At 36.9% G+C, this 25,667-nt stretch overlaps 1 protein-coding gene across 3 annotated transcripts in view; it reads left to right on the top strand.

The window, feature by feature from the left end:
• Positions 1-25,667, top strand: part of LOC150078525 (mitochondrial 10-formyltetrahydrofolate dehydrogenase) — a 910,691-nt gene that overhangs the window by 551,225 nt on the left and 333,799 nt on the right. For all 3 annotated transcript variants that reach the window (XM_090385282.1, XM_090385283.1, XM_090385284.1), the window contains one exon: positions 8,468-8,532. In XM_090385282.1, the coding sequence (XP_090241408.1) occupies positions 8,468-8,532 (65 nt within the window). The remainder of the gene's footprint in view (positions 1-8,467; positions 8,533-25,667) is intronic.

Raw genomic sequence — 25,667 nt, 5'->3', positions numbered from 1 at the left:
AATCACCAAGTTGTGATCTGAAGTGCCTAAAGGACCTCTCACTTCGACCGTGTACTTAGAAGGGTTGTGTGTGAGAAAAAGATTAAGTGTATTGGCTGTATGATTAGGATTGTCCGGTGTTCTTGTAGGTAAATGAACAATCTGTGCTAGGTCATTAGTAATTGCAAAAGCCTCAGCATCTCGACCTGCTGGGTCGGTGTGACTAAAAAACGGAAGCCAGCTGGAGTTGTGAACATTAAAATCACCAAGGAAAATTACCTCACTGTTAGGAAATTTGGACTGGAGACAGTCAAGTTGCAAAGAGAGGAAAGTCAAAGAGCTCCAAGTGATTAGTTTAGTTGGGAGAATGGTAGTGACAACAGATGAATTTGACACAATGAGGTAGAGAGATTTTAAGCCAGAGAAGATCAAAGAGAGGAGATTCCAAATTGCCAAGTCTCTGACAGGGAATATCAGAACCGACATATGCACAAGTACCACCTTTGAGGCGAAGGTGGAGCTGCTGGGGAGTTCGTCACATTGCTGTTAGGTTATTATGATGCAATGACCCATGTATGTAATATTATGTTTTTTGCATTTTTATAGTTTAACCTTTTACTTAATAAAGGGAATTTGTTAAAAAAAAAAAAAAAAATTGCCGAGAAATGAATAGGTATTTTGCATCTGCATTCACACATGAGGAATTCATTAGGGGAGGGAATTCCAGAAGTTTATCAGACTCTAATGAACATCTAAATGAGTGTGTGATAACTGAAATGATAGTGGAGAAGAAATTATTGAAAAGGACATAAAAATGCCACCTGGGATGGATGGAATCTGGCCTCTTATATTAAGGAGGCAGCAAAGGAGGTAAGTAAACCCATAGCCATTATTATGAGAGCATTCTTGGACTCAGAGAAGGTTCCTATATACTGGAGTTAATTAAGGGACAGTCTTGTCTAATCCATCTGATAGGTTACTTGCAATGACCAAGGAAATCTATGCAAAAAATAATTTTGACATAATATATTGGATTTCAGGAAAATCCAGTATATGATATCAAAATTACTGCTCTTTGTGAACTAATGTTATTAGTGAAGTCCCCAGGGTTCGGTGCTGGGTACATTGTTGTTTTCGATATTTATTAATGATATTGATGGAGTTCAGTCTTAATGTCTAAGTTTGCAGATGTTACAAAGATTGGCAATACCACACAGTTGACAAGTTACTTAACTTGTCAAGTGTGTGGTACTACATTCAGGGAAGAAAATAAAAAAAAGACTTTGAATTGTCATGCAATCAGATATAAAATTCTCTTAGCAATGGAGACAGGCTGCCATTCTCATGAGCTGACTGACAGCTCATGAAATTCTGACAATGATATACAGAAACGTTGCCAGAAGAGATAAGGAGGTGATTATCCCTTTGTGTAAGGCCACGGTTTGGCAACATGTTCAGTACTGTATATTTCTGGAGGCCTCATTTTAGGAAGGATGCAGATCTGCTGGAATATGTGCAGAAAAGGGAAACTAGATTAATGAAGGGAACAGAAAGATGCTCTTACCAAGAAAGGCTTCAGTTCTGAAAATTGGAGTGCTTGAAGACTAGGCACCTGTGGATAGTTCTTATTGAAGTGTTTAAGGCCTTGAATGGATTGAGTAAGCCTATATGTTGATGGCATCCTTCTTCTTGCTGAGACCACACACACACACACACACACACACACACACACACACACACACACACACACACACACACACACACACACACACACACACACACACACACACACACACACACAAGGGGACACAAATTGAAGTTGAGGAAGTGTGGTTGCAGGATATACGTGGGGAAATTTGCTTTCAGCTGGCATGTGGTTGATTTTTGGAACAGGCTTCCATCTTGTTGTGGATTTGGATGATTGCAGGATTGATGTCGGAAGTTTGCCTTTATCAACATGTGGTTGATTGTCCGAACAGTCTTCCATCTTGTTTTGGAAGTGGACTATTTGCATTCATTCAAGGAATGACTAGACAAATTCTCAGAGGGTGTGGATGGGTTAAGTATGTGTTTTTTTTTTTCCCCCTAATTTGGCTGGTACTATATAAGTTTGCTTTCTTGCATCATTTGCCTGTACTACTGTTACTAATGTATTGAGTAAAGACTACAGACATAAGTTGGCTAAACAATAACACATGTTATTTGCATAGATGAATGAGAGTTTTTATCGAAATAGCTTGCAAAGGAGTGTGACCAGATATTGTCAAAGCTGTTACAAATGCCTAATTGGATTGAAGTTTATAAATTAGTTTTTGTTATAATCACAGATTTGGTCATGCAGAGTTTTTGAAGACTGAAAATTTTAGCATCCTTTGACCCCACCCACTGGAGTTGGCCTTGGAGGACAGGTGGAGTATCAGTAGTGGAAAATGCTTATACAGCACTGGGGGGGGAACACTTCTTATATCATATATCTGTTTACTCTAACAGATAGATGATGTAAGTCCGGTTCTTTCTTGACTTGATTCAAATTATCCACTTTGTCAATACCAGATGGATATTTATTCCAACAATCAACTACCTGCTGGCTGAAGGTTAATTTCTGCATATATGTCCTGCAACCATTCTTGTATGTAGTGTGAGAAAGAAGAAAGTTTCCATCAGCATTTAGTTTACTCAATCTATTCAGATCCTTAAACAACTCAATCAGATCTTGCAGGTGCCTAATTTCCAGTCGTTAGTTTCAAAAGCTGGTTCCTTACTTTGTAAGTACATTCTTTTGTTCACCCTTGTTAATTTCATTGCTCTTCTCCTCAACATTCCAACAGATCCATATCCTTTCTAAAGTAAGGCTGTCATACCTGTATACAGTACTTAAGATATGACTTAACCATTGCCTTAACCGACAGGAAGTCGCCTTGTTATCCCTGCTGGAAAAATTCATGTATGTCATTGACAAACCTCTATGATCAGTCCTAGCAGCTCTTCTGCTCTGCTTACAAAATTCTGCCTGACTTCACAATTACCTGCAGATCTTTTTTGTTCTCTACCACCCCGAGTGATACCATATAGTTGTTAAGTTATAATGGAATTACTGTTACCCATGTGCAGTATCTTGCATTTGTTAATATTAAACCTCAACTGGTATTTATCAGGAAATCTGCCTAATTTTTTTTGGAGTAGCATACCCTGATTACTTTCATTATTCATTCCACCACCCTTCTTATCCTCTACAAACTTAGACCTTAAGCTTGATATTCCCTCATAAGTATAAATAATAAAAATAGAGGTGCCTCCGTAGCCAGGTGGGCAGGAGCAGCAGCGCGTAGTACACGCTTCTTGATTAGACCGGGATTCGAGCCTGTGACCACCAAATACAGAGGATGCGGAAAGGTCGGGGAATGACCACCGCATATCCCCAAAGCAATATGGCTTTAGTTGCTAATGCTCCTAAAAAAAACCAAACAACAATAAATATAGAAAATAAGAATGGTCCCAGCACTAAACATTGGTAGACTCCACTAATTATGAACAAGGTAATGAACATGTAGCAGGGAATAGCCTTGTTCCTTTGTTTTATTTATTTAAGATAGAGCAATTTGTTTGCTGTCTTTTAAATATGAGGTACAGTCATTTTACTTTGTTCCACTGGTCCTCTTAGGCACCTAGTAACAAGAGAATGCTATCCATGGATAATGTATGCTTTAGAGTGGTGGTTCCCCGACCACTGAGATTTACGGACCTCTTAAAAAATTTAAAAAAAGTTTGCGAACCCCCTACATACAGTATATATATTTATTTATATATTTCTCTCTCTCTCTCTCTCTCTCTCTCTCTCTCTCTCTCTCTCTCTCTCTCTCTCGCTCTCTGTGTGTGCATGTGTACGTGTGTGAACACTGGGTTTTCTGAAAAGAAAATTCAAAGTTTTATATTTAAAACCACTCAACTTTATTCTTAATTTTACATATATACGTAATAACATCTTTATCATCAATTTGCTATATATAGAACAAATAATTTGACCTGATCCAGATGGTCGTTTCGCAGACCCCTAGTTCCAAGGGGTCTGCAAAATATGAATAAATATATATACTGTATATAGGGGGTTCGCAAACTTTTTTTCACATTGTAAGAGGTCTGTCAATCTCAGTGGTTGGATTAGGTCCTTGAGTTTGTCACAGACATTCTCTCAGATATGCCAGACAAGCTGTACTTGCTACCTGGAAGTCTAAAATACTGATGTAACTGATATTCGTGTGACACTCAAGTCAAGTGGACCCAATTTCGGCGAAGTCCAGACGGTCTGTGGCAGCCAAATCCTCTGCTTGCACCTTAACAATGGTGGGAATGTTAGTAATCTTGGGTATAACCTCCATGCACAAACACATGTTGGGTGACCACCCAGGTGTGAATCAACATAAGCAGGAGTCGAGGTGTGGCGCCCACACCACATGGAGGAATGCTGCCTCTCTGTGTTACCAGGCAGTACTAGGTGGTAGATGACTCTCATCAACCTGTGCAATACCACCACTTTACTTATTGGAGGCTTGAAGTGGTGGAATCCATTTTTAGTCATCAGAGCTAAGTTCTGGTCAACCCTTCCCCATCTCTTCCATAATGCAGTATGATTGATGACTTTTGATGTTATGATGAACATTGTGGCGAGATCCAATCTTCCTTACATTTCGAGGGTACAGCTCTAAAATGGTGTTCGCAGGATGGCAGCTAGTTAGTACACCAGACCGAACCTATTGGTAACTCTCTAGGAGGCTTCCGGATCAGTTAGTGTATAATCTTGCTACTTCTATTCTGCCAATGGCGACTGGAGGGAGTCCGAGTAGTGTGTATGTGAGGGGGAGGGCATTGTCAAGGCTACGTTATATCAAGGATATGGGTATATTCTTATCATGTGTACACCATATCCTAAAATTTTATTACTTCATACAGCATGTCCCACCTACTTTTTCTTACCATTGAATACACCATGAATTGTCCAACTAATGGAGTAAGCTTATGTGCGAAAAGATCTAAACCGCTCAAACACTTCCTAATTCATTTCACAAATATACATGGTCTCAATTCTAATCTCAACGATGTCCATTTCCACTTGCAGTCTGCCAAACCCCATGTACTTTTTCTGACAGAATCTCAGTTATCAGTTGATTCAACTACTGCTCATCTCAGTTGCCAAAATTATTTGTTCTATGATTCCTCTCGCCTCAAGGTTTTCCGTAGCCGAGTGGTCAGGAGCGGGATTTCAGTAGCACACACTCTTTGAGTAGACCGGGATTCAAGCCCCTGACTGCTGAAGACGATCGATCTGCCAACCCGCACTGGACCAGCTGGCAGATTATGGTCCATTTCCCTCAGCATGAATTGTTGAGGAGGCTTCCATCCTGCAGTGGGTTGATAATGGCTGCAATTTACGTTTTTTTTTTCCACTCGCCTGAAAGGTGGTACTTGTGCACATGTCCATTCCGATATTCCCTGTCAGAGACTTGGTAATTTGGAATCTCCTTGTTTCGATCTTCTCTAGCTTAAAATCTGTCTGCCTCATTGTGTCAAATTCATCTGTTGTCTCTACCGTTCTGCCAACTCCACTAATAACTTAGAGCTCTTTGACTTCCTCACTTTGAAACTTGATTTTCTCCAGTCCAACTTTCCTAATAGTGAAGTAATTTTCCTTGGTGATTTTAATGTTCACAACTCCAGCTGGCTTCCATTTTCTAGTCACACCGACGCAGCTGGTTGAGATGCCGAGGCTTTTGCAATTACTAACGACCTTGCACAGATTGTTCATTTACCTACAAGAATACCGGACAATCCTAACCATACAGCCAACATGGTTGATCTTTTTCTCACAAACAACCCTTCTAAGTACACGGTCGAAGTGAGAGGTCCTTTCGGCACCTCAGATCACAACTTGGTGATTCTCTTCTCCAATGCAGCCTTTATCTCGTTGCTATTCCCAGCCTCTTATTGTTTGGCATTACAAGAATGAAAATGAGATGACCTGCGAGATTTATTTTCTTCTTTTCCTTGGTCGGATTACTGTTTCAAAACTTCTGATGTCAACATTTGCTCAGATCAAGTCAATGAAATTATTCTTGCAGGAATGGAATCCTTTATTCCCCACTCCACTTTAAAATCTCATCCTTTATCTAAACCTTGGATTTCCAGTAAATGTGCTAAGGCTGTTAAAGAGAAGAAAGTTGCATACCGTAATTGGCTTGTTTCTAATTCTTCAGTTTCATTTTCTACCTATACCAATGCTCACAACAATTGTAAAGCAGTTATTAATCAGTCCAAACTAGAGTTTGAACACGCTAAGAGTAGAAAACTTGCTTCTTGCTCTAATGGTAGCTGAGCATTCTGGTCTCATGCCTAAGCTATTGGCCGCAACGTTTGCCGACCTCTCTCCAAACCAAATCGTTCTGTTGTCACTTCGACCAAGGATAAAGCTGACCTGCTAGCATCCCATTTTTCTTCCAACTCGTGTATTAATGATCTTGGTGAAACATGCTCCATTCAATGCCTCCTGTGGTCTTCCGTCAAAAGGATATCAGAAGCATTTTGATGAATCTTGATACTACGAAAGCTCCTGGTCCTGATGGTATTTGTCCAATTGTTCTCAAAACCTATGCTCCTGAACTTACTGCTGTTCTCTGCCACCTTTTTTTCACTTTCTTATTCCAAAGGTGTTTTTCCTTCTGCTTGGAAATTTGCTCATATCCAGCCAGTTCCTAAAAAGGGTGACAAATCCCTCCCATCCAATTATCGTCCCATTGCAATTACTTCTATTCTTTCTAAAGTAATGGAGAAATCAATTAACTGCCAACTCTTAAACTACCTAGAAACCTTCCGTCTGAACAACGATCGCCAGTTGGATCCTGTCAGTGTCGATCTACTGGTGATATTCTGGCTTATGTTACCCATTTATGGACTAATTGAATGGAAAGGTTCGCTGAAACACAAGTAGTTGCTCTTGACATCTCAAAGGCTTTCGATCGTGTTTGGCATAAAGGTCTTCTAAACAAGCTTCCATCTTATGGTTTGCCAACTGTTTTTAGTAATTGGTTATCCAGTTTTCTCTCTGATCGCTCACTGAGGGTGATGGTAGATGGTTCTCTGTCTTCTAACTTCTCCACTAATGCTAATGTTCCCCAACGTTGTTTTTTCCCCCACTCTTTTCCCTCTTGTATATTAATGACCTTCTTCCATTGACTGGAAATGCTATCCATAGTTTTGCCAATGATAGCACATTGCATTCCACTTTCCAATTTAAAAAACCTTGTTCTGCCCAATCAGCTTCAACTTCTCAAAAATCTGCTACCAATTCCTTAAATGCCGATCTGCAGGTAATTCTCCAGTGAGGCAAAGACAACTTAGTTGATTTCAATTCTTCTAAAACTGAGCCTTGTCTTATCTCGCAAAAAGGATTCTTTGCTCCTATGCTTATCTTTAGTGACACTCCAATTTCTAGGCAAAATGATACATCTCTTTTGGGGATGACCCTGACTTCTAATCTCTCTTGGCACAAACACATTACAAATATTGCTTCCTCTGCATTTAAAAACATGGTTTTTTATTTTGCTCGCAGCGTTACTTTTTTTCCTAACAGCTGTTCACTCTGGCCAAATTGCAAATCCACCCTACCATGGAATATTGTTCCCAAATCTGGGGTGGTGCCCCCAAAACCTTTCTCAGCTTCTTGATTCCATTCAGAAGAGGGCAGTTAGGTTAATTAATGATTCATCTCTAACAGAGTCTCTTCACTCGCTGTCTCATAGACGTACTGTTTCTGCTGCATGCCTCTTCTACAGATACTTCCATGGGCACTGTTCTTCTGAATTGGCTTCTATAATTCTCGCTCTCTCTTTCAAAACTGTCCGAACATGTGCTGCCAACATTCATTTACTGTCCAACTTCAAACTCACAGAACCAACTTTTCATCTTCCTCATTTATTCATTCTACTGCCATTTTCTGGAACAATCTTCCTTCGTACATATTTCCTGAAAATTACAGTCTACAGAAGTTCAAATCTAATGTCAACAGATATCACCTTTCGTCTTCTCAACCTCCAACCGAAGCGTGGTACTAAGTACTATCGGTTCCAATACCTCTCGTGTTTGGGGTTTACATAAACAAAAAAAAAAAAAAAGCAAACTTTTCTACGGACCCCATTTTTGGCCCCACTGCTTTAGAGAAAAGTTAATGCCAATCATTTCTGCTAATAATTTTAAATTAAGCCTAATTGTTTAATTTGGCTTGGTTTAAATGTTTTATTTGCCATGCTTAATTAATGAATTAATTGTTTTATATGCTCTGCAATAGAATGAATGCTTAAATTGAGTGTTTAATTATTTATATACCATTTTGAACATATAAATTATTTATACTTAATATTATATGCTATTCTTATCTAAACATATATCTAATTTCAAGATGACTAAGAAAACTTTAAATGGTTTTCCTATTTCATTATAGGCTGCCTTTGAAGAAGGAGAGTGGGTTAAGATGAATGCAAGAGACAGAGGATATATCATGTACAGGTGGTTAAATTTTTATCCCCACTAGTAAATTTGGATAAACCTCACAGTTCATTTATAAACTCTCTGTTAAATATGTGTCCTTATATCATCTGACTTTCCACCAGTCTTTTTTGGACCTCAGTTTTAGTTTTAGCCAACGTTAATTTCATTGGATACCATTTTTGCCCTTTATTTTTTTGACGGTGTCAAAAAATAATAGGATCTGTTGTATCAATCTATAGGTATAAACACGTGTGTATGCATGCATTATGTTTGTGGGTAAGGTCATCAAAAATTTTGTGTTTTGCAAGTCAGGTGCTGTTCCAGTTTTTGCAATCTAAATAATTTAATACAGTAATACCAAAAATTAATATATTAACTGATAAAGTAGCTGTTTTTATTAGTTTTTTTTTTTAACCCTAAGTAATGTTGTTTAATAAATTTTCAAGTGTGTAATTTTTTTTTTTTTTTTTTTTGTGTGTGACTTGGAGGTAGATACAATGCTACTCCACTACTGTTATGTTTTTTAAATTTCTACATAATATCGGTGTAAATACGTCATAGTTAACCCATAAATTTTAACTACATATGTACTATAAAAGGCATAGTTTTAATTATATCTCATATTGTGGGCGCCTTCACAACAAGATAGCTGGTATTGCATTCCTTCAAATAAATAACGCTTCTCTAGTAGAGAAGACTTCTGTTATTTATTTTCAGAGGATACCACCACCCAGATGATTGTTTCAAAGCTAGTGGGCTTCATCATCATTGGGCAGGCAGATACCCTGGTAATCCAACATGCCATCACAATTGCGAAGTTATTTCCACAATATGAGAGATGCCAAAGGGTAGCTACACCGATATTATATAGTTAATTACCAAAACCCATAAGGAATTATGTCTTGTGCATTTCGTTTTCTAATACAATTTTTTAAATTGTGAACATTTGCCTAAAAGGTACAATTAGTTGTATTGATTTAAAATTATTATTTTTTAACCTGCACCTCCATATCATTTTGCCAAACTTGAACATTAAACAAAAATACAAGATTCATAGATATCTTTTTTGATTTCTGAATTATCTCTGATTGTGATGTTATTATGTTGTTATATTATTTTCTTCTGATTGTGAAATTTGCCATCAGTGATTCAGAAATATAAATTGAATTGATAATAAAAATGAAAACTTTCAGCACAAAACTGAAAAAAGAACATCATTAAAAGTTTCCAAAAAACTGCAGATTTATAGAACATTAACTTTGACTGCATTCAGCTTGGTAAATTTAGAATTATTGTATAATATAAGTAGCTTATCACTGCGCATACAAAAATACAAAATCATTTTCATTTTTTACTGTTTATTAAAATTATTTTTTGCAAAGTGTATATTTGATTTGATTCTTATGCTGCATGAGCAGCTTAGGTTATAACGCAACAAGTCCAGGGATATGAAAATGTGAGGTTTATTAGTTTCTCCTAACGGACACCTCTCTTTAACGGACATCTCTCTACAACGGACATTTTCAAATTCCCCAACTCTCCTCTATTGGTTTTAATGTGTTTTCAGCTTCTGTCTAGCGGAAATTCTCTGTAACGGATGCGGACAGGCAATCTGCACTGTTTCATTTAGATTAGCACTTAATTTGATCTTCCCATAATGGACAGTGGGTGAGCTCACGGCCCTTTTTCTAGGAACGTTTCTTCCACGCATTGCCTCAATCGTGTGTTTATTTTCTATTTCCGATTCTCTGAATCTTATCAAGGTTTACGCGCGGTTCTAAACCCTTTTTCAAGAATTTTAAGGCACGTGTAAAACTTCTGATGAATTTGGTGTGTGTGTGTGCGGGGGGGGATTTTGTCAGCCTTTCGTCTTTTGAGTTTTCAGTTTTGTTCAGTGTCGTGTGAAGTGCACAATGTCTTCTCATAAACATTTAACTTTAAAAGATAAAGTCAAACTCATTAATGCGTATGATCGGCAAAAAAAATAGTGTTCGCAATCTCGCTGCAAAATTCAAAATTGAGAAGACGCAGGTAAGCGACATCCTAAAGAAAAAAAATGAACTGCTCAAACAATTTTGGCAACACGTAAATGAACAGGTTCAAAAATCATTCCTGAAAACTGTTGGACTTCAAATTGACAATGTTACGTATGAGTGGTTTTGTTGCGCACATGCTAAAAAAATTCCCATTAATGGGCCTATTACTAGGGAAAAGGCTTTGGAGGTTGCGAAATCTATGGGAGTAAAAGAGTTCAAAGCTTCCGTGGGATGGCTAGACAAGTTCAAAACTCGGCATAAAATTTCTTGGAAAACCGTAAGTGGTGAAGGTGGATCTGTTGATACTGGGGTTGTAACAGATTGGACCATCAAATTGGAAGATTTATGTCGTGATTTTTAAGCTAAGGATATTTACAACTGTGACGAAACAGAGTTGTTTTTTAAAGCTCTTCCTGAAAAAACAATGAGTCTAAAAAACGAAAAGTGCCAGGCCAGAAAAATTTCTAAGAAATGCTTAACTGTACTATTGTGTACAAATATGCTGGGAGACTTTGAACAACCTCTTGTTATAGGAAAACCACAAAATCCTCGTTGTTTCAAGGGCATAAAGTTGAATCTGTTGAATGTTCACTGGAAGTCTAATAAAAAAGCGTGTATGACACGAGATATCATGAGCGAATGGATAAGGCACTTTAACCAAAACATGATTCGTCAAAACAGAAAAATTATTCTTTTCATGGATAATGCCGGATCTCACCCGCACATTGAATTGTCCAACATTCAAATCATTCTGTCAAAGAACGTATTAACGACGAACCACCGATGAAAATAGAAGAAGCGCTCATACAAATTAATCATTTAAAAATGTTTTTCGCCGCTGAAGAAGATACTGAAGGACTTTCAATGGTTTCTTCACTCCAAAGAAATGTTGAAAATAAAATTATAAGCCGGAAGAAGGTGCAGAAGAAAATAAGTGATCACTGTATGTATTTTTCTTAAGATAAAGTTTATTTTCATTGGTGGTTCATCGTTAATATGCATAGCACAATTGTATGTATATTATTTATAAAAATATTGTGCAAAATCTGTATATAATTTAATTTAATTTTACATTAAACATTTAACGATTTTTCTTTATCTCTTGTGTATGTAATTGTATATTATTTACAAAAATATTGTTCAAAATCTGTATATATTTCAATTTAATTTTACATTAAGCATTCAACGATTTTTCTTTCTTTTTTTTTTCTCCCTCAGACTTCTTGTTAGCGGACACTTCTCTCTAACGGACACATTCTCGTTTCCCATGGCTGTCCGTTAAAGGGAAGTATCACTGTACACACACACACACACACACACACACACACACACACACACACACACACACACACACACACACAGTAAAGCCCCCGTATCCATGGGGGATATGTTCCAAGACCTACTGTGGATGGCTGAAACCGCAGATATAAGCAAACACCCACTGACCCCATATATAGCGTGATATTCTTGTACATACATACGTATAATAAAGTTTAATTGATAAATTAAACACACAGTAAGATATTACCAACATTAAATACGGTAATAATAAAATACAGCAGACTCTTGATTTATCGGGATTGGCTTAACCGGGACACTTCAATACTCCAAAGTAAAAAAAAAAAAAAAAAAAAAAAAAAAAAATCAACCATAAAATTCAAGTAATAACTAGAATAGGTATAAAACAGATATTTTGCAAGTTGTAATAAATGACAAGAAGCAGTGTTATAAGTCGTCATTGGGAGATTAATGTACCTATTGTCTTGCAACTCCTGCTGTCTTCACAGCTACCGCAAAAAAAAAAAAAAAAAAAAAAAGAGACCAAATGTTTAGTTTCATTTATGCGTCGCATCGATTGCTGTGTTCCGTTGCACCGGAAAAGGACAAATTCTGTTTTGTTATTTATGTCAGGGATGTCAATTTTTTTTTTCTTTTATAGTAACTTTTTTTTTTTTTTTTTTTTTTTTGTTGTTTAGAAATCGTGAAGCAATATGAGTAAAGGCAACCTCTGGCAAGAAAATGATGGGCAAACACAAGAGTTGCGTTTTCGAATTAAACAAAAACTTGAAATTATTCAAAAATTTGAAAACGCATCCGTTAAATCTCTAATGAACCATTTTAATGTTGGTGACCAAATCATATGCGACATTGTAAAAATAACGGGAAGCTATTCGATTTAAAATCAACTTTGTAAAAAATAAAAGGAAACATCGCATTGGACACGCGAGTAGTACGTGTTAAGTTTTTTCCTTTTTTTTTTTTCATGGTTAACCGCGGGTAACTGACTCAGCGGATTTTTATCAATATTATATATATATGTAATATTGATAAAATTATTATTATATATAACTGTGTGTGTATATATATAATAATATATTTTATATATTAATATATATAAAATTTACCATTATTGGCCTCGTGGTCCTCCGTCAGAGGAACACAAGGCCAATAATGGTCATGGAATTGCTGCTTGTTGTTTGTTATTTGTTTTTTAGGAGCATTAGCAACTAAGGCCATATTGCTCCGGGATATGCGGTGGTCATTCCCTGACCTTTCCACATTCTCCGTATTTGGTGGTGACGGGCTCGAACTCCGGTCTAATCAAGAAGCGTGTGCTATGCACTGCTGCTCCTTCCCACCTGGCTATGGAGGTGCCTGGAATTGCTGCATTTCAATTGCTAGACAAATCATTGCAAATGCGATCCGATCAAAGGTTTGGTCCTTTGATCGATGCCCCAAGATATGAGGCATAATGGTCAGTCTATTATTTTGTTACTTTGTTTTATTTTAGTAGTTAGTTTTAGTCCCATTTTGGTGATATTTCATGTCTCTCAGAACTGGTACCTTTCAAAGGGAGTGCCACCAAATTATTATGTAATTGGCTTTATATTTTAAATTTGAAATGGATTTATTATTAATTGGATTTAATTGAACTTCTAAATTATTTAGAGACTTTCAGCTACAGTTTCAGTCTTGTTACCTTTACTTTCCCCCTCCCTGTTTATTTAATGTTTATGTTAATTTTTTGCCCTACAGTTTTGCCATGCTACTGGCATATGTATTTATTTTTATTTTAATTATCAGTTATATATATATATATATATATATATATATATATATATAGTAGAAGTAAATCGCATTACCTGAATTATATGTAAAAACTACAGAAAAAAAAAGCCAAAGAAAAAATGTCAGGATGAATTAATGCCATCATGTTAGATTAAACATTACATATGCCTGTGAATATAAGTACCATGTTTCTATATTTCTATTTTTAAACCAATATTAGTGCACAACCATGGCCTAAAAAGGGAACCAAAAATCCACCATAACAAGCCAAGTCACACTTAATCTAAAATTAACATAATAACAAATCAAGAGTATCCTGATTCCATTACTGCATAAAGCTTGAAAGGAATGTCAGCTTGGGACTAGCACCTCTCAATATATGTTATCAGTAACAGCATGGGCCATCTGTTTCTGCGAGTTAGATGCCAGTCACACCTTATTAATATATACCAAATATAGTATATAAAATAGCTGAAAAGTCAATTTTGAATTATTTAATTTTTTAAACTAAGTTAATATATGATTTATGATAAGTTAAAGTTACAGATAGCTTAATATGCTAAACTTGCCGAATATGACTTACACTAAATTTTTTAAGAACAGCTGCCTGGCAAAATATAACTGCTAGCCCTACAGATAGCTTTACTTTTACCATATTTACACGAGTGTTTCTGTTACTATAGCTAAATGGGTGGGAAAAAACAAAATGGGCAGGAAAAGCAAAGGGCACAAGCCAAAGAAATTGGCGAACGGAGCTGTCAAAAGTGATGGTGGTAGCACCTTAATTTCCCTCGAATTACTCTAATAGATTTTGAGTAGAAGAAATTAGAGCTAGAAAGTGAATAGGTAAAGACAGCAAACTACTTCGGAATTTTTTACCGGGAGCATAAATCCCCGTCCCATAGTTAGAGTTCCTGGTAAATCATTGTGTTAAGAATTTTGTGCTGTTACAACTAAGATTACTGGACTGTACTTGTTAACAGGAGAGATTATTTTTACAGGGATGGGATACACTTAAATAGAAAGGGTGCAAGAATATTTGCTGATGCTATCGAGGCAGTGTTAGGTGGGTCGGAAAACTGCTAGCTTGGGGGGAGACAAAGACGAATAGATTAACAGTAGCCACTGGCAGAGGAGAGATTCTTGCACTGCTTCTATTGGAATGAGCAGAAGCCTGAAAAACAAGATGCAAGATATTTCAGAGACTGCTGGGAGTCATTGCAGTACAAGTAAACACATGGGTTGTGTTAGGGCAGCTAAGAATAGAAATAGGTTCATGTATACTTGCATGTACACCAATGCTAAGAGTTTAGTAAATAAATTTGATGAATTTGAGGTATTGCTCAAAACATCAAAGGCAGATATTGTTGGGATATCAGAGATAGCAGATATTGTTGGTGTCACACAGATATAAGGAATGCAGAACTGGAATTTGGGGAATACAATGTCTACAGAAAGGATAGACTGGATAGAAAGGGAAGAGGGGTTATGCTATTAGTTAAGAAATACATAAAATCCAAGGAAGTGAAGCCAGTCGACATCGCTGGACAGTGCAGTGTCGAGTCAGTTTGGTGTGACATAAGCACTGGGAGATCAAAATTGAGAGTAGGAGTGTGCTATAGGCCTAATGACTCTGATGAGTATAATAAGAAACTGTACAGGGAAATAGTGGGCCAGTAAATCAGAGAGTCTTATAATGGGAGATTTTAATTTCCCAAATATTGACTGAAATTTGGGGGCTGGTCACTCACACACTAGCAAGGTTTTGTGGATTTATTGGATGATTGTTTTCTACATCAGCATGTTCGGGAGGCAACTAGAGGGAGGAATACTCTTGGAATACTAGAGGGAGGAATATCAGCAGTGATTCTTCATGCATTAAGAATCTGCAGATAAATGAACCACTAGGTGGCAGTGATCACAATGTGCTGAAGTAGGATTTACTCAAAGAGGTAACTACCATTAGGGGTAAAGGGAAGGGTTATTGCTTTTGTAAAGGCGACTACGATGGACTGAGACAGTATTTAAATTCTATACAGTGGGACCAACTGATGTGTTACCAACAGCAAATGCAAAATGGGAAGCATTCAAAGAACTTATCTTGGAAGCTACTAGGCTTTACATAACAACTAAGAAATATTGTTCAAGGTTTAGGCCTAAATGGATGTCTGATGAACTGATGAGGCATATGGCAGAGAAGAAACATGCATGGGATACATACAAATTAACACATGACACAGAAGCCTATGATAGATACAAGTTGATCTGTAACCAAGTTACAAAGGAGGTTAGGCAGGCAAAGGCAGATTACGAGAAATTTTTGGCAAGGGATGCAAAGAAAAACAGCAAAGAGTTCTTTACTTATGTAAATTCTAGAAGGAAGGGGATGAATCAGATTGGTCCACTTGATATCGATGGGTCAACTGTTGATGATCCTGCTCAGGTAGCTAACAAACTAAATGAATATTTTGCATTGACATTCACACATGAGGAGTTATTTAGCGAGGGGAAAGCCAGAGATGTATTCAACTCCAGCAGCAAACTAGAAAATCTTGTAATAACTGAGAGTAAAGTGGAGGAGAAATTGTTGAAGATAAACACAAGAAAGGCACCCGGGATGGATGGGATCTATCCAGTTATATTAAAGGAGGCAGCAGAGGAAGAAAGCAAACCCTTAGCCATAATTACGAGAGCTTCCTTGGACTCAGGGGAGGTACCCACAGACTGGAGATGTGCAAATGTGACCCCAATTCACAAAGGAGGATCAAAGGCTGACACAAGTAATTATAGACCTGTGAGTTTAACTTCTGTTCCAGGAAAATTAATGGAGGCACTAGTTAAAGAAGCACTGCAGGATCATTTAGACAAGACTTAAGTTATAGCTCGGACACAGCATGGTTTTGTTAAGGGGAAGTCTTGCCTGATCAATTTGATTGGATACTATGATGCAGTCACAAAGGAACTGGATGCAGGGAATAACTTTGATATTATATACTTGGATCTTAGAAAGGCTTTTGATACTGTTGCACATGGAAAACTGCTGCACAAATTGGAGTAGTGTGGCATTGGAGGCAAATTGCTGCTATGGATAAAGGGGTGGTTGAGTGGGAGAAGACAGAGAGTGGTAATCAATGGACACTGCTCGTCGTGGACTAATGTTATTAGTGGAGTCACTCAGGGCTCAGTGTTGGGTCCATTAATGTATTCTGTATTCATAAATGATACTGATGATGGTATATCAAGCTTGATGTCGAAGTTTGCAGACGATACAAAGGTAGGCAGGGTTGTCAAGGAAACTACTGACACTATGCTGCTGCTGCAACAGGATCTGGAAAGGTTGAGCAGATGGGCTGAGAGGTGGCAAATGAAGATTAACATTGACAAATGTAAAGTACTACACATGGGAAACAGCAACCCCAGAACAACATATCAACTCTGTGGTACTACACTGACAGTGGTAGAGAATGAAAGGGACGTGGGGGTGTTTGTGCACGCAAATATGAAGTTCTCTGAGCAGTGCAGACGGGCTGCAAGAGTAGCTCATGGTTTATTGTCAATGATATATAGGAATTTTTCTCTCAGGGATAAGGAGGTGATTATTCCCTTGTATAAGACAATGGTCAGGCCACACCTATAGTACTCTAGGTGTGGTCAGGCCACACCTAGAGTACTGTATACAGGTCTGGAGGCCTCATTTCAAGAAGGATGTAGAGCTGCTGGAACGAGTACAGAGAAGGGCAACAAGATTAGTGAATGGAACAAAGGGGTGCTCTTATGAAGAAAGGCTTAAGTTTTGCAAATTACAGTGTCTGGAGACTAGGCACCAGCGAGGTGATCTGATAGAGGTGTATAAAGCCTTGAATGGTTTGAGCATGCTCAATGCTGATGGGATTCTTTCTCTTGCTCAGAATAATCACCTGAGAGGGCATAAGTTCAAATTGAGGGAAGACAGATGTAGCATAGACGTGAGGAAATTTGCCTTTAGCCAGCGGGTGGTTGGTTGGTGGAACAGACTTCTATCCCTTGTCGTGGAAGTTGATAGCCTAAATAAGTTTAAGGCTCAGCTGGACAGGTATTTTGAAAGAACAAAGGGGTGAAGTGGAAGTGGTTTTTTTTTTTTTTTTTGGCTGATGCTGCATAAGCTTGCTTTCTTGCACTAAATGCCTCTACTAATGCTAATGCTAATTAAGCGACTTGGATTGAAAAGTAAAAGACATAGTAATAGTTAACATTAAGTATCGCAAGACAATTTTCTAGAAAAATGAAGAAAGGCAAAGATTTTACTGATATGTTGGAGACAGCCATAATGCAAGAATTTTTACCAATGCTTTGGAGCTACCAAAAACTTGGACTGACCCAAGCTACAGTGAGAAACAAAAGAAAGTTTAAAAGTTACCTCTTTAGAGTCATATGATTATGGAAATAGCATTCACCAATTAGAAGCAATATGAGTAAAGACAACCTCTGGCAAGAAAAAAAAAATTTGTTCCTTCTCATAGAACAACCATGGGTACAACTTTTCCAGAGTGTAAGACATTGACCAACTGTTCCACGAGAAGTACCTAGTATATACTTATATACATAAGTTCCATCTAAAACATCACTTCAGCGTGACCCCAAATTCCTAACAATATCTTGTGGACTCATGTTACATGCCATAATTTTATTGCAATAAAAATATTTCTGTGTAGATGTCTAAATATAAATTCACGAAGAAAGCCATTTTTACATAAAATCAAAAGAAGTGCACCCAGTTGATATAAATGAACAGTGCACTGTTGAGTCAGTTTGCTGTGACATAAGCACTGCAAAAGCAAAAATAAGAGTAGGAATGTGTTATAGGCCTAATGACTCAAATGAGTACAATGAACAATTATACAGAGGAGTGGGCCAGTAAATCAGAATGTCTTATAATGGGGGATTTTAACTTCCCAGATATTGACTGGAACTTGTGGGTTGGTCACTCACACACTAGTCAGACTTTTGTGTATTTATTGGATGATTGTTTTCTGCAGCAGCATGTTCGAGAGGCAACCAGAGAGAGTAATACTCTTGATCTGGTTATCAGCAGTGATCATTCGTGTATTAAGAATTTTCAGATAAAGGAACCACTAGGTGTCATTGATCGCAGTGTACTGATGTGGGATTTATTTAAAGATATAATTACCATCACGAGTAAAGGAAGGGGTTTTTGCTTCCGCAAAGGTGACTATAGTGGTCTCAGTCAGTTTTTAAATTCTGTACAGTGGAACCAACTGATGATGTTACCAACAGCAAATTCTAAGTGGGAAGCATTCAAGGAATTAATAGTGGAAGCTACTAAACGTTTCATCAGTATTAAGAAATACTGTCAAGAATTGGGCCCAAATGGTTGTCAACGAACTAATGAGACTCGTGGCAGAGAAGAAAAATGCATGGGATGCATATAAATTATCAGGCGACACAGAGGCCGATGATATATATAAGCTAGTCTGTAATCAAGTCACAAGGGAGGTTAGGCAGGCGAAGGCAGATTACGAGAAATTTTTGGCAAAAGATGCTAAGAAAAACAGCAAGGATTTCTTTACTTATATAAACTCTAAAAGGAAGGGGATGAATCTGGTTGATCCATTTGATATTGATGGCTCGACTGTTGATGATCCTGCTCAGATAGCAAACAAACTGAATGAATATTTTGCATCTACATTCACACATGAGGAGTTATTAAGGTTTGTAAATGCCACAAGGTTATCAAATTGTAGCAGGGTACGTAATGATTTTGTAATAACTGAGAACAAAATGGAGGATAAATTGTTGACATTAAACGTAAGAAACGCACCTGGAGTGGAAGGGATCTATCCCGTTATATTAAAAGGAGGCGGCAAAGGAAGTAAGCAAACCTTAGCTATAATTATGAGAGAATCCTTGGACTCGGGAGAAGTCCCCACAGACTGGGGATGTGCAAATGTATCCCCAATTCTCAAAGGGGGGATCGAAGGGTGACACGAGTAATTACAGACCAGTTAGTTTAACTTCTATTCCAGGTAAAATAATGGAGTCACTAGTTAAAGATGCATTGTAGGACATCTAGACTAGACTGCAGCAATTATTCAGACACAGCATGGGTTTGTTAAGGGAAAGTCTTGTCTGACAAATTTGATAGGATATTACGATGTGGTTACAAAGGAACTGGATGCAAAAAATAATTTTTATATCATATATTTGGATTTCAGGAAAGCTTTTAACACTGTTGCACATTTAAGATTATTGTACAAATTGGAGCAGAATGGTATTAAGGGTAAGTTGCTATAATGGATAAAAGGATAGTTAAGTGGGAGAAGACAGAGGGTAGTAATCAATGGGTGCTGCTCTTCATGGACTAATGTTATTAGTGGATTCCCGCAGGGTTCGGTGTTGGGTCCACTGTTGTTTTGTATATTTATCAATGATATTGGCTTAATGTCGAAGTTTGCAAATGATACAAAGGTTGGCAGGGTTGGTAATGGCAGTGTGCTACTGCACAGGATCTAGTTAATTTGGGCAGATGGGCTAAGAAGTGGCAACTGAAGTTTAACCTTGACAAATGCAAAGTATTGCATTTGGGTAGAAGTAACCCCAGAGAAACGTACCAACTGTGTGGTACTACACTTAAGGTCGTAGAAAATGAAAAAGACCTGGGAGTAATTGTGCAGTTAGATATGAAGTTTTCTGAGCAATGCAGACAGGCTGCTAGGGCAGGTCATGGGGTTTTGTCAATGATATATAGGAATTTTGCTAGCAGGGAAAAGGAGGTGATTGTCCCTCTGTATAAGGCAATGGTCAGGCCACGCCTTGAGTACTGCGTACAGGTCTGGAGGCCTCATTTTAGGAAGGATGTAGATTTCCTTGAGCATGTACAGAGAAGTGCAACAAGTTTGGCGAGGGGAATGAAGGGATCCTCTTACCAAGAGAGGCTTAAGTTCTGCAAATTGCAGTGGCTGGAGACTAGGCACCTGCACAGTGATCTGATTGAGGTGTATAAGGCCTTTAATGGGTTGAGCACACTGAATTCTGATGGGATCCTTGCACTTGTTGAGATTACAAACCTAAGGGGGCATAAATTCAAATTAAGAAAGGACAGATGTAGAATCGATGTGCGGAAATTTGCCAGCGGGTGGTTAATTGCTGGAACAAACTTCCATCTGTCGTTGTGGAAGTTGATAGGTTGAATAAGTTTAACAAGGAACTGGACAGGCATTTGGAGGGAATGGTGTGATTTTTTTTTTTTTTTTTTTTTGGGCTGATGCTGCATAAGCTCATACACTTGCTTTCTTACATCACATGCCGCCACCACTACTACTACTACATAGCTTGTTGATAACCCCAGGCGCTCACATCTGGTGAGTATGGGCTTGGCACACCCAGGGTCCTGAGCTGGATATCATCATTCTTCTCTTTCTTGGTGATTCCTCTCTCTCTCTCTCTCTCTCTCTCTCTCTCTCAGCATAACTCGGGAATTTTTTTTTGCTGTTGCAGCATAAGCCTCAGGCTTCCTTGCACCATATGGCTAATAATAATAATAAAATTTGTTAGTGCTGCTATGATATTAATTTGACTATTGCATATTCTTATTATTCTTAATCCTTGTGATTTAATTACATTACTATGAATTCTACTTGATATGTTCGAATGCCAATGCGTGAGATTTATAGTTTCAAATTTAAAGTCAGTACATTTGTCGTACACTTTAGTATCAACCTTCCCATCTTTAATTTTAATGCTGTTATCTAGAAATGTGGCAGCAATAAGACTATCATTATTAGTACATTCAAGCTGCAGATTTGAAGGATCAAACGTTGCCATTTCCTGCAGAAAATTTGGCTCACTGATTGCTATAAGATCGTCAATATATCTATAAAGCATAGCATTTTTGTTAAATTTACTTTTCATTACAAAGCGGTGCAAATATAGGTTGGCCACAATACATGAACTACATGCACCCATGGGTATACTCAGCGGTGAGCTGTGAATATTTTAGCAATAGGCTCGCAGTTTTTCCGACTTTCTACTGAGGAAATTTGATCAGTCACGGAAGTGATGTCATCAGCGGCTTCCACTAGAGGTGCTTCCCACGCTCGCCCTACTAGTAGTGTGATTAGAACGTGTGACGCATTTTTCATGACCGGTATGATATCTTGAGTCAGGGGTTGATTTAGGGGGTGGACAGACATGGCTTATTACCCCCCTTAACCATGCGTATAAGTGAATGTGTAATACGTTTCTAGATCTATCTTAAAAAACTTAAAAATGTGGTTGTCATGCCTCATCTTATGATCATAACTGAATATCACAGTGTCTGGAGTTTTAACTTTTTTGAATTTTTGAATAGTGTGAAGTCACAATCATGCTTCCTGAAGTTACTACTGCAGTAAGTATGATTACAACAATACAAATATTTGTAATCACTTTCTTTTTTTTTCGTCTCGCATTTTCATTACAATCCATTGTTAGGTTCCCCTAACAGCTGTGTATATCGCTTCAAATACACGATCAGGTACATCAATCGGTGCTGTTTTACAGAGATATTTAGATACGTTGCACTTGCAAGTATACATCTCTTACTATAATTATCATAAATCCATTGTATCTTGTCTTCCAGAAATTATGAAAATCTGTGAATGATCAATAAAATAATTACAACAAAAAAAGCTCTTTTATTTCATAATCAATATATACCAATCAAAATTCCTAAAAGAAACGCGAAGGATGTTTCGCATAAACCATCTACCATGTGTGCTCGCCACACGCACAACTTTTTTATTGGTCTTTTTTTTTTTAACAATTAGGGAAATATAATGGATACATTTTTTCCGTGTTAAAATTTTAATAATGCGAATAAAAATTAACATGAAATATTTCCCACATCACAAATAACATAGAATCTGTCACAAAACATTGCACAATATAAAAACATATATTACATAAAAACAAACTTTCTAGAAAAAATGACAGATTTCATGAAAAAAAATTATTTCACAAATATTCAAGAAAAATTTATTCTAAAAATTGCCAATTTACTTCTTTATTAATATTTGTTGTCAATCTTCTACTTTGTTCAATAGCTGAGGGATGATTACAGAGGAATGATTTGACGTAACGATACGGATCAAATTGAAGCAATGGTTTTCCATTTAGATATGGTTATCATAATCTGTAATACGTTCATTTGTCGCGATATTATTCATTACGCTGAAAGCTCACTCAGCTTCAGCACTGCTAATCGCAATGGTTTCAAAGAGATTTCTGTCTTTCTTAATTGAAAATGGAACTTCACTATATTTTAAAGATAAAATGTCTGTGACAAAATCTCTAAAATCATTAATTTTTATTTCATATTTTATCAGAAAACTTAAATTTCTTATTCGGTTTTCACCATCTTGTAACTGAGATGAAAGTTTTTTTCACATTCCTCGATTTCGGGTAGCATATGTTTAAAAATTCTTTCAACGTTATCGTAATTTTCTTTATTTTTTAATTTAAAATCACCCTGTTGCATTAATAACTTATCCTTTAAGGATAAAATAATGCATTTAATAACTTGGCACAAGGTCATTTTTTTTTTTCTTTTACTTTCGATTTTGATTCCTACAAATTCTTTCAACTTCAACATGTTCTCATCTTTAGCTTCATAATTTCCTTCAGAAATTTTCAAATTAGCAATTGCATTGACGGTTTGAATAATTAATTTATCTTCTTTTACCATAGCAATTCTGTAAAGCTTCTGAAAGGTAAGAGAGTTTCTTACCTTTTAGGTAAGAAACTCTCTTACCATTTAGCACTAATGATCGATATCCTGCAGGATATCGATCATTAGTGCTAAATGGTTAAGAAATTCCAGATTAAAAGTCGGATTAATAATCCCGAATATTTAACTTCTGATTCAAAATGTTTGCACAAGGTGGATAATTCCTCCAACCCACAATCGCCGTCCACGAGCTACATCGCGTCCCGAACATACAACCGATCTTTATAGTTTCCACATCAAGTTCTTTAGCAATCATCCTTAATTCGCGCTAGATTTTTGGAGATTGGTAATACAGTTTTTTTTTTTTTTAATTATTGCCTTTATGCCATTATATTTTAGAACATTTTCTACACAGTGAAAGGCTTGACAAAGTTTCAAAATCTGTCAACATTTCATCTTCATAAAGTTTATATAATATCTTAGTTGCCTCAACCCCCCCCCACTCTAGTTGCTACTGTCACTTCTTTCAATACTATGCAAAATGTCGGAATCACGGATATTCATCTACTGTGACCATGTAAACATAGACGGAGAAATTTAGTGGAAGGCATGGATCACTCACTTCTCCGAAAAACATATGCCTGTTTGTCAGAGTAAAGGGGAACCACAACACAGGTTGACCAGAGGCTATTATCAATGTCGGGAATCTTCTTAATCCCCTGACTGGCTATGGAAAGCATATTGAATAGTGCGACTTCTCGGTATGTGACTGCATAGGTGGTTTTACAGACACCACTAACTTGGCGAAACGGTAATCCCTTTCACCCTTAATTCGCACTTTCTAATTACCTAAATTGCCTAAAGGCCAGAGGTGAGAACAATGCATACAAAGAGTTGTCTCTCCTAATCCGTTCATTACATGGAAATTTTCTTTGTTCAGTGGAAACAATTTTAAATGTAATTACCAAGGGGAATAAAAAAAATTCACTATAAAGAAGTTCGTTAAACAGAGGTCTGACTATAATTAAATCAAAAATGAAGCAATTTTAAAATACATAGCCAATTGATTTTGCCATTAAAATGCTGGGAATGGGTCCCCGCTCGCCCCACCGTAGTTTCAGCTCTGGATTGTAATCCTGAATGTAATTACTATTACATTCAGGATTTCATTTGTAAAATAAATGATCATTTCAACAATGGGCTTGCAAATTTTCAAAAAAAAATAACAATGGGCTCTTGCGAGCCCACTATAGCTCACCACTGGGCATACTCGTATGTTGCCTATAAACCACACTTCCATTAACTATAAAGCAATTAAATATTTATCACAAGGGATAACACTATAATATTCATTCAAAACTTTTTTTTAAATTTCTATGCGATATGCTAGTAAACATATTTTTGAAGTCGTATGTACCAGTATGTCTAATATTTGTGGTATTGGAATTAAGACAATCTAAAACCTTTCCATTATTTAAAATAATCTTCGTATCTCCTACTTTACTTAATACTATTTTTAACGTTTCCAACTTTTTATGTGGAACTTCTACATTAGTATTTAGTATTAGTATTAGTAACGGCTGCATGGTGCAAGAAAGCCTATGGCTTATGCTGCACCAGCCAAAAAAAAAATAAATAAATAAAATAAAATAAATAAATAAATAAAATCTGAACAAAACAATGATAAAAACAAAAAATAATTTTGATAAATAAATAAAATAAATAACTAAATAATAATAATTAATAAATAAAAAAAAAAATATATATATATATATATATAAATAAAATAAAATATAAATAAAAAGGAAATTAAACCTATCATCCTATGCGCTTCCCTTACCCGAAAGTACTATCCAGATGACCTTTGAATTTCCCCAAACTGTCGGCCTCTACCACCCATGAAGGCAACTTATTCCAGTAATTTATAACTCGCTGGCTAAAATAAAACTTCCTGCAGTCCAATCTAAACATTTCCCCCCCGTAACTTAAATTTATTTCCCCTAGTTCTAGCATCATTTATAATCTTGAAAATTTTGTCCTCATTCATTTTACTGATGCCTCTCAGAGCCTTAAACACCTCAATCAAATCTCCTCTAAGGTGTCTAGTTTTCAAACTCTGCAACCCACATATTCGAAGTCTTTCTTCATAAGGACGCCCTTTTGCCGATCTCACCAGGCGAGTTACCCTTCTTTGCACCCTTTCAAGAAGCTCAATGTCTTTCTTTAGGTGCGGTCTCCATACTTGAACACAGTATTCCAAGTGTGGTCTAACATAAGCCTTATATAATGGGATTATCACGTCCCTATCTCTACTTGCAAAAGTTCGATAGATCATCGATAGGACA

The sequence above is a fragment of the Mastigoproctus giganteus genome, chromosome 11 (genome assembly GCF_048544385.1).
Source record: "Mastigoproctus giganteus isolate SK-2022 chromosome 11, ASM4854438v1, whole genome shotgun sequence".
Taxonomy (NCBI): Eukaryota; Metazoa; Arthropoda; class Arachnida; order Uropygi; family Thelyphonidae; genus Mastigoproctus; species Mastigoproctus giganteus.
This window is presented reverse-complemented; position numbering and strand designations above follow the sequence as displayed.